Genomic DNA, 10,009 nt, shown 5'->3' on the forward strand with positions numbered 1-10,009 from the left:
GGGAGGATTTTGGGGTCCCTATATAGGGGCAGGGTTTTGGGGGTCCTATAGGGTGGGTGTCAGGACCCTCTATAGGAGTTGGGGGGGGGGGCTTTTGGGGTCCTTGTCAGGCTGGGGGCTTTTTGGGATCCCTATAGGGCTGTTTATGGGGGCGCCTGGCTCCTCTATAGGGCCAGGGGGTGTCAGAGACCCCTATAGGGCGGGGTTTTTGGGGCCCTATGGGGGGTGTCAGTGCTCCCTATAGGATTTGGGGGGGCTTTTGGGGTTCCTATAGGGCTGGGGCCTTTTTGGGGTCCCTATAAGGCTGCTTATGGGGGCGCCTGGCTCCTCTATAGGGCCGGGGGGTGTCGGGGGCCCCTATAGGGCCGGGGGGGGCCCTGGGGTCCCTGCAGGTCCCAGCGGGTCGCGGCCCCTTTAAGACCCGGGGAGTCTCCGGGAGGGGTTGGGCTCATAGTGGGCGTGGCCTCACCCCAACAGCGAATAGAAGCGCGGGGGCGGCGACTTCACCTCTCCGAACCGACCAATCCGCAGGCGGGATGCTCCGAAGGCGGCGGCGGCCACCTCCGCCGGACCAATGGCGAGGCGGCGTCTTGGCGGCGGATGCTCGCGGGAGGCGGCGGGGGCCTAAGATGGCGGCGGCGGCGGCGGCGGCGGCGCCGGGGGCGGAGGGGCCGGGGCCGGGCCCGGGCCGCGCTCCCGAGGAGGAGCTGCCCCCGCTGGACCCCGCCGAGGCCCGGAGCCGCCTGGAGCGCAGCGAACGCCAGTTCCGGAACCGCCGCAAGGTGCTGATCAGGGGGCTGCCGCCGGACGTCAGCAACCAGGTAACGGGAACGGGAACGGGAACGGGGGGGGAGGGGGGGGAACGGGGACGGTTTGGGGCTGAGGAGGGGGAATTGGGACGGGAACCGGGGGGTAACGGGGGCTGGGAACGGGAACGGGGCCGGGACCGGGGGGTAACGGGGACCGGGGGGGGGGACACGGGGCCGGTAACGGGACCAGGGGTAATGGGGGCTGGGAACGGGAACGGGGCCGGTTTGGGGCTGAGGAGGGGGAATTGGGGTCGGGAATGGGGGGTAACGGGGGTTAATAGGGGGTGATGGGGACCGGGGGGGACACACGGGGCCGGTTTGGGGCTGGGGAGGGGGAACCGGGGCCGGTAACGGGACCGGGGGGGTAATGGGGGCTGGGATCGGCCGGGAACGGGGTTAGAACCGGGAAGAATGAGGGGTAACGGGGACTGGGATCAGTTTGGGGCTGAGGAAAGGGAACTGGGATCGGTAACGGGGGGTAACGGGGGCTGGGAACGGGACCGGGGCCGGTTTGGGGCTGAGGAGGGGGAATTGGGGCCGGTGACAGGAGGTAATGGGGGCTGGGAATGGGAACGGGGCCGGTACCGGGCATTGGGATTGGAATTGGGGCCAGTTTGGGGCTGAGGAGGGGGAATTGGGGCCGGGACCGGGGGGTGATGGGGGGTAATGGGGACTGGGGCGGGTACCGGGGGGAAATGGGGGGGACCGGGAAGTAACGGGGGTGGAGCGGGAAGCGGGATGGAGACTGAAATTCGGGCCTGATGGGGCGAAATTGGGACCTTATTGGGGTGAAAATGGGACCTTACGGGGTGAAATTGGGGCCCAATGGTGCAAAACTGGGACCCGCTGATGCAAAATTGGGGTCTGATAGAGCGAAATTGGGACCTTATGGGGTGAAACTGGGGCCAGACGGAGCAAATTTGGGGCCGGATGGAGCAAATTTGGGGTCTGATAGCGGTGCAGGAGCGCCTCGCCTCCAAATCCTCCCATCCCCGTGTGTGGGGAGAGAGAAACGGCTGTGGGCATCACCCCGGGAGCATCCCGCTGACCTCTGCCCTTCTCCCTGCTTCTTTTTTTTCATTTTTTTTTCATTTTTTTTCATTTTTTTCATTTTTTTAGGAAGTCCACGAGCTGCTGAGCGACTACGAGCTGAAGTACTGCTTCGTGGACAAGTACAAGGGCACCGGTGAGCGCGCTGCCCCCGCTGCCACCACCCCCTCACACCCCTGCCTCTGGTCTCTTCCTTCAGCAGCCCCCTCGGACCCGATTTAGGCAGAGCCTAAACTCAGCAGGCAGAAAAAAAAATCAGCAAGCCGCGGGGCTTCGAGCTTTGGGACACGGTGTAGGGGCAGCACGGGGGTGTGGGCGCTTCTCCTGCTCTCCACCGACCCCAGGGCAAAGCCCAAAGTCCCCGGTGGGCAGGAGGAGCTGCCTGGGTGCTTCCCCGAGGTGCTAGCAGGGATTTGGGGAGTGGAATTCGGCTGGGGTGAACCCGTGGTGCTGCTAGAGGGTGGCCTGGGTGCTTTTTTGGGGCTCTGCCGCCTCCTGGAGCACGCCAGCGTGGTGTTTTCTGCAGGTTTGGGGGAATTAATGGGGTTTTTAGGGGCACAAATCGCCCCGAGGCTGCTGGAGGCGATCACCCCGCGCTGCTGCGGCCTCGCTTCAAGTGCTGGGTGCGGTTCTGGGCACTGCGAGGCAAAAAAGGTGTAAAAAAGTGTTAGAAAGGGTCCAGAGGAGGGCAACAAGGATGGTCAAGGGCCTAGAGGGTGTAAACTTGGATATTCTGTGATCCTTATGGGATTCCATTCCAACTTGGGATGTTCTCTGATCCTTTCAGGGTCCCTTCTGACTTGGGATGTTCTCTGATTCTTACGGGGTCTCTTCCAACTCAGGATATTCTCTAATTCTTTGATTCTAAGATCTTTATGGGGTCCCTTTCAACTCGGGATATTCTCTGATTCTCTGATCCTTATGGGATCCCTTTCAACTCAGGATATTCTCTGATTCTCTGATCCTTACGGGGTCCCTTCCAACTCGGAATATTCTCTAATTCTATGATTCTGCGATCCTTAGAACTTTATGGGGTCCCTCCCGACTCGGGATATTCTCTTATTCTCTGATTCTCTGATCCTTACAGGGTCCCTTCCAACTTGGAACATTCTCTAATTCTATGATTCTGTGATCCTTAGATCTTTATGGGGTCCATTCTGACTCAGGATATTCTCTAATTCTCTGATTCTGTGATCCTTACGGGGTCCCTCCTTACTCAGGATATTCTCTGATGCTTACGGGGTCCCTCCCAACTCAGGATATTCTCTCATTCTCTGATTCTCTGACCCTTACGGGGTCCCTCCTTACTCGGGATATTCTGTGATCCTTACGGGGTCCCTTCCAACTCGGAATTTTCTCTAATTCTCTGATTCTGTGATCCTTACGGGATCCCTCCTTACTCAGGATATTCTCTGATGCTTACGGGATCCCTTCCAACTCGGGATATTCTCAAATTTTCTGACTTTCTGATTCTCTGATCCTTATGGGGTCCCTCCCGACTCAGAATATTCTCTAATTCTCTGATTCTGTGATCCTTAGATCTTTATGGGGTCTCTCCCAACTCGGCATATTCTCTCATTCTCTGATTTCCCCAACCCTTATGGGCTCCCTCCTTACTCAGGATATTCTCCGATCCTTATGGGGTCCCTTCCAACTCGGCATATTCTCTCATTCTCTGATTTCCCCGACCCTTACGGGCTCCCTCCTTCCTCGGGCTGCTCCCTCCCTCCCTGACTCCATCCCCGCTCGCCTCCCGCAGCCTTCGTCACGCTGCTGAACGGCGAGCAAGCCGAGTCGGCCATCCGACAGTTCCACCTCAGCAAACTCCGCGACAAAGAGCTCTCGGTGCAGCTGCAACCCCCGGACGCCCTGCTCTGCATCGCCAACCTCCCCCAGCTCTACAGCCAGCAGCAATTCGAGGAGCTGGTGCGGCCCTTCGGCAACCTGGAGCGCTGCTTCCTCGTCTACAGCCAGAAGACGGGGCACTCCAAGGGCTACGGCTTCGTGGAGTACATGAAAAAGGATTCGGCGGCCCGGGCCAAGTCGGATCTTTTGGGGAGGCAGCTGGGGACGCGGGCGCTCTACGTGCACTGGAGCGACGGGGCGCAGCTGACGGCCGAGCTGCTGCACTCGCGCTGCCTCTGCGTGGACAAGCTGCCCCACAACTACGGGGACCTGGAGGAGCTGCGCAGGGTTTTCTCGGCCCTCCGGCCCCCCACGTTCTGCCAGGTGGGGTTGGGAAGAGGTTTGGGGGGAGAGGAGGGGGGTTTAGGGGATTTTGGGGGGTTTTGGAGGGGTTTCGGGGGGCTGTGGGTGGGGTTAGGGGGGATTTTGGTGCGGTTTGGAGGGGGTTTGGGGGATTTGGGGGGACTTTGGGGGGCGGGGGGTGGGTGTTGGGGGGATTTTGGTGCATTTGGAGGGGGTTTGGGGGATTTGGGGGGACTTTGGGGGGCGGGGGGTGGGTGTTGGGGGGATTTTGGTGCATTTGGAGGGGGTTTGGGGGATTTGGGGGGACTTTGGGGGGCTGGGGGTGGGTGTTGGGGGGATTTTGGTGCGTTTTGGAGGAGGTTGAGGGATTTTGGGGGGCTGGGGGTGGGTGTTGGGGGGATTTTGGTGTGTTTGGAGGGGTTTCAAGGGGCTGCGGGTGGGGTTAGGGGGATTTTGGTGCATTTGGAGGGGGTTTGGGGGATTTGGGGGGACTTTGGGGGGCCGGGGGTGGGTGTTGGGGGGATTTTGGTGCATTTGGAGGGGGTTTGGGGGATTTGGGGGGATTTTGGGGGGTGACAGGTGGGTGTTGGGGGGATTTTGGTGCGTTTTGGAGGGGGTTGTGGGGCTTTTTTGGGGGTTTTTGGGGGATGGGGATGGGAGTTGGGGGGATTTTGGTGCGTTTGGAAGGGGTTTCGGGGGATTTGGGGGGACTTTGGGGGGAGAGGGGGAGGTTAGGGGGGATTTTGGGGCGTTTTGGAGGGGTTTTGGGGGGCTGCGGGGGGGTGTTGGGATTTTGGGGCGTTTTGGAGGGGGTTTGGGGGATTTGGGGGGACTTTGGGGGGCGGGGGGTGGGTGTTGGGGGGATTTTGGTGCATTTGGAGGGGGTTTGGGGGATTTGGGGAGACTTTGGGGGGCTGGGGGTGGGTGTTGGGGGGATTTTGGTGTGTTTTGGAGGGGGTTGAGGGATTTTGGGGGGCTGGGGGTGGGTGTTGGGGGGATTTTGGTGTGTTTGGAGGGGTTTCAAGGGGCTGCGGGTGGGGTTAGGGGGATTTTGGTGCATTTGGAGGGGGTTTGGGGGATTTGGGGGGACTTTGGGGGGCCGGGGGTGGGTGTTGGGGGGATTTTGGTGCATTTGGAGGGGGTTTGGGGGATTTGGGGAGACTTTGGGGGGCGACAGGTGGGTTTCGGGGGGATTTTGGTGCGTTTGGAGCAGGTTTGGGGGATTTGGGGGGACTTTGGGGGGCGGGAGAGGGTTTGGGGCTTTGGGAGGGGTTTTGGGGGGAGAGGAGGGAGGTTCGGGGGGATTTTGGTGTGTTTTGGAGGGGGTTGGGGGGATTTGGGGGGACTTTGGGGGGCTGGGGGTGGGTGTTGGGGGGATTTTGATGCGTTTGGAAGGGGTTGGGGGATTTCAGGAGGCTGGGGAGGGGAGTCGGGGGGATTTTGAAGCGTTTGGAGGGGTTTGGGAGGGGGTTGGGGGGTTTGGGTGGCTTTTGTGGGGCTGGGGGTGAATTTGGGGGGGGTTTAGTGGGATTAGGAGCACTGGCATTGGGTTTCGGGTGGGATTGGGGGGCCGGGGGTGGGAGTTGGGGCGATTTCGGTGCATTTTGAGGGGTTTTGTTTTGTGGGTGGGTGGCTTTTGAGTGACAGGGGTGGGTTTTGGGGGGGGATTGCTCATTTTTGAGGGACCAAGTTTGGCTTTGGGTGGCTTTTGAGGACCCCGAGGTGGCTTTGGGGGTCTCAGGACACCTTTTAGAGGCGCAGCATCACCCCGCCTCTCTCTTCACCCCTTCCCCTCACCCCAAACCCCTTTCTCCTGTTATTTTTTCCCCCCCCCCAGCTGGCTTACGGGCAGGACGGGCAGCTGAAAGGCTTCGCCGTGCTGGAATACGAATCGGCCGAGGTGGCCGAGATGGTGCAGCGAGCCACGGACGGCTTGCTGCTGGCCGGGAACCACGTCCGCGTCTCCTTCTGCGCCCCCGGCCCCCCCGGCCGCAGCATGCTGGCCGCCCTCATCGCTGCCCAAGCCACGGTGAGGGGCTCCAAACCCCCCCAGCACGATTAATTCCCCTTAAATCTCTCTCCTGAGCTCTGTCCTCGCCCGTCCCCGCTCCGTGCGCCCGCGCCGGCGGCTGATTTAATCCCTGCGTGGCCAAAGCCGCCGCTGGGAGCCGTCGCTCGCCTCCTCCCCACCCTAAAAAAAATAATTTGGGAGCTGGCGGTGCTGGTCCTGGTGGTGTGGGGGTGAAATCGGGCTGCTGTGGCTTCAGCCTGCCTGCTCCTGACTCGCTGCTTTTCTTTTTCAAGGCTCTGAACCGGGGGAAGGGGCTCCTCCCCGAACCCAACATCCTCCAGATCCTCAACAGCCTGGGCAACCCCGCTTCTCTCCAGCTGCTGCTCAACCCCCTGCTCCACGGGGCCGTCGGAGGAAAACAGGGTAAGGCCCCGAGCCCTCCAGCAGCTCGGGGCGGCCTCGGGGGGGCGTTTTTGGGGCTCACCCCGCTTCGTTTTCCCCCCCAAAAAAAAAGGAATCCTCGGCGCCGCTCCGTCCCTGCCGCTGGTCGCCAACCCGGCGCTCTCCACCGCCCTGCTCCAGCTGGCGCTGCAGAACCAGCCCCAGGCGCAGCAGGTGGGAGTTTTGTAGGGTCAATAGGGTCGGAAAAGGGCTTCCAGGAGGTTTTAAGGAGCTGTGGGATTGCAGCCGGCCTCCCCGTGGGGAGCTCTGAAACGCGACCGCGTCCCTTTGGGCACGTTTCTCGTGGCGCACGAGCTCCCCGGCGGCTCCCGGTGCCTATCCAAAGCCCCGAGCCCCCCCACGAAGCCCCCTCGCACCCCATAAATCCCCCTCGCGCCCCACAAAGCCCCCTCGAGCCCCGCAAAACCCCCCCCTCCTTCCCCTCCCTCCCTGTTTTTGCAGAAACCGGGCATTTTGGGCGACTCCCCGCTGGGCTCCCTGCCCCACGGCGCCTTGGGTTTGGCGGCGGCGGCGGCGCCCACGCAGCCCCCGGGCCAGCTCCTGGGGGAGCTCCCAGCAGGTAAAATCCCCTTGGGGACACCAGGACGCGTCCCCTCGGGCACCAAACCCCCTGTACCGATGGGTGACAACGCTCCGGGGACAATGGGGGAGGCTGGGGGGGGGGGTTTTGGTGCCCCCCGGTGCCCTCCCCTTAATTTTTCTCTCCCCGCAGGCGGCCCCCTGCCCGGCGACATGGCCCAGGGTCACGTCAAATCGCCCATTTTACCCTCCGGGAACGTGGCCCTGGCTCCTTTCCTCAACCCGGTGGGGGCCGAACGCGACGGTTCGGTGCTGGGGGGGGGGGCGGCGCAGGTGCCCCCCAACCCTGCCCCCCCGGCCCTGCAGGGTCTCAGCACCTCCCTGCTGGGCTCCGTCATCAGCGGCCTCCAAAAACCAAAGCAGGGCGGCGACAGCGGGCCCCCAACCTCCGGGGTATGGGATGGGGGGGGGTCTTTGGGGGTCTTTAGGGCCCCCCCCGCGTGTTGTTTCCCCCCTCACCCCGCTTTTTTTTCCAGGTCTCGCTGCTGGGGGAGCCCCCCAAAGACTTCAAGATCCCCCTCAACCCCTACCTGAACCTGCAGAGCCTCCTGCCGCCCAACAGCCTCGGAGGTTTGGGGGGCCGGGGGGGGTCCCAAAACCTTTCCCTACAGCTTTTAGGATGCCCGAGGCGATCCTGGGGGCTACGAATTTCCCCCCCCCGTTTTTTTTTCCCCTCTCCTAGGTGCTGCCAACAAAGCTTTCGCCCTCAAAGCCGGGGTCCTGGGCAGCGTCCCCACCGCCCGCCGCTCCCCGTCCTCCCTCGCCGACCCCCTGCTCCCCTCCCCGGGGCTGGCGGCCGAGGGCTTCGCCTTTGACTACCAGCCCGTAAGTTTGGGGGCGCCCCCCCCCCCTTTTTTTACCCCCCTCCCTTAACCCTACAAACGGCTGCACCCCCCCCTTTTAACCCCCCTCCTTTTATCCGGGAAGGATTTGGGGTCGCGCATCTTCCCCCAGACCCGGGAGCACGCCGGGCCCCTCCTGGGCAGCTTCGGGCACGGTAGACACAAGGTAACCCCCCCCCAACCCCAAAATCCGCCCCCCCCAACCCCAAAATCTGCCTCCCACCCCAAAATCGCCCCCAACCCCAAAATGTCCTGCCCCCCAACCCCAAATCCCCTCACTTCAACTCCCAAAATCCCTCCCCTCAACCCCCAAATCGGCCCCCGACCCCAAAATCCCAACCCCAAAATCCCCCCAACCTCAAAATCCGCCCCCCAACCCCAAAATCCCAACCCCAAAACCTCCCCCCAACCCCAAAATTCCACCCCAAAATCCACCCCCCAACCCCCAAATCCCCCCGAACCCCAAAATCCGCCCCCTAACCCCCAAATCCCCCCCACCCCAAAATCCCAACCCCCAAATCTCCCCCCCAACCCCAAAATCCCAACCCCAAAATCCACCCCTTCAACCCCCAAATCTCCCCCCAACCCCCAAATCCCCCCCAACCCCAAAATCTGCCCCCAAATCGCCCCCCGACCCCCAAATCTCCCCCTCAACCCCAAAATCCGCCCCCAAATCTCCCCCTCAACCCCCAAATCCCCCCCACCCCAAAATCCCAACCCCCAAATCCGCCCCCCCATCCCCAAAATCCGCCCCCCTCAACCCCAAAATCCAACTCCAAAATCTTCCCCCCAACCCCAAAATCCCCCCCCAAACCCCAAAATCCAACCCCAAAATCTCCCCCCCACCCCAAAATCTGCCCCTAAATCGCCCCCCGACCCCAAAATCTCACCCCAAAATCCCCCCCCATGTTCTCACCCTTCACCCCCATCCCCTTTTTCCCCCCCCCCCCCCCCCGTAGCTCTCCTCCCCGGCGTCCCCCGGCTTCGAGCGGGGCGCCCTGGGGGGGGGGGGGGCCGCCGCTGCCCCCCTTTTTCTCAGGGTCCCCCAGTTCCTACTTCACCAGCGGCCTTCAAGCCGGGCTGAAGCAGAGCCACCTCGGCAAGGTGAGGTCCCTGCCCCCCCCCGGAACCCCCCCCCAAAAAAATTTGGGGTCCCTACGGGGCCGGAGCATCCTTTTAACGCCCCCTTCCCTCTTTGCCCCCCCCCCAGCCCCTCGGGATGCCGCCGGGGGGCTCCTCAGACGGCGTCCTGCCCGCCCCCCCCTCGCACAGCTCCCACACCAAGGTAAGAGGGTGCCCCCCCCCATTTTTCCCCCCCACAACCCCCCCTCTCCCCGCTGACCCCTTTTTTTCCCCTATTTTCCCCCTGACCCCCCCCCATTTCCCTCCCTAACCCCCATTTTGCCCCCGACCCCCCCATCTCGCCCCCGACCCCCCCATCTCGCCCCTGACCCCCCCATTTTACCCCTGACCCCCCTCATTTCCCCCCGTCTGCCCCCTAAGCCCCCCGACCCCCCCATTCTCCCCCTAGCCCCCCCATTTCCCTACTGACCCCCCCCATTTTTTCACAGACCCCCAAATCCCCCCCATCTCCCCCTGTAACCGCCCCATTACCCCCCCACCCCCTTTTTTCCCCCCTCTAACCCCCCAAATTCCCCCGTACCCCCCCATTTTTTCTCCCCAACCCCCCCCATTACCCCCCCACCCCCTTTTTCCCCCCTGTAACCCCCCAAATCTCCCCCGTACCCCCCTTTTTTCCCCCCCACCCCCTTTTTACCCCCTCTAACCCCCCAAATTCCCCCCATACCCCCCCTTTTTTCCCCCTGTAACCCCTTTTTTCCCCCCCACCCCCCCTTTTTTCCCCCTGTAACCCCCCCAAATTCCCCCCACCCCCTTTTTACCCCCTGTACCCCCTTTTTTCCCCCTCCAACCCCCCTTTTTCCCCCCCAACCCCCCCATTTTTTCTCCCCAACCCCCCCCATTACCCCCCCCACCCCCTTTTTCCCCCCTGTAACCCCCCAAATCTCCCCCGTACCCCCCCTTTTTCC

General features: G+C 62.6%; 1 protein-coding gene across 1 annotated transcript; it reads left to right on the plus strand.

Annotated features, from left to right (window-relative positions):
• Positions 1-351: 351 nt before the first annotated feature.
• On the plus strand, positions 352-9,512 carry RAVER1 (ribonucleoprotein, PTB binding 1; the record flags this gene model as incomplete). Its single annotated transcript, XM_084501610.1, is given in 15 exon segments — positions 352-821; positions 1,929-1,995; positions 3,619-4,088; positions 5,905-6,096; positions 6,372-6,501; positions 6,593-6,693; positions 6,982-7,099; positions 7,253-7,512; positions 7,596-7,689; positions 7,802-7,944; positions 8,047-8,127; positions 8,921-8,962; positions 8,964-9,065; positions 9,172-9,246; positions 9,465-9,512. Coding segments are annotated over 15 exon segments (2,208 nt in total). The 5' UTR covers positions 352-536.
• Between the last annotated feature and the right edge of the window lie 497 nt (positions 9,513-10,009).

This window comes from Aythya ferina, assembly GCF_964211825.1.
Source record: "Aythya ferina genome assembly, chromosome: 33".
NCBI lineage: Eukaryota > Metazoa > Chordata > Aves > Anseriformes > Anatidae > Aythya > Aythya ferina.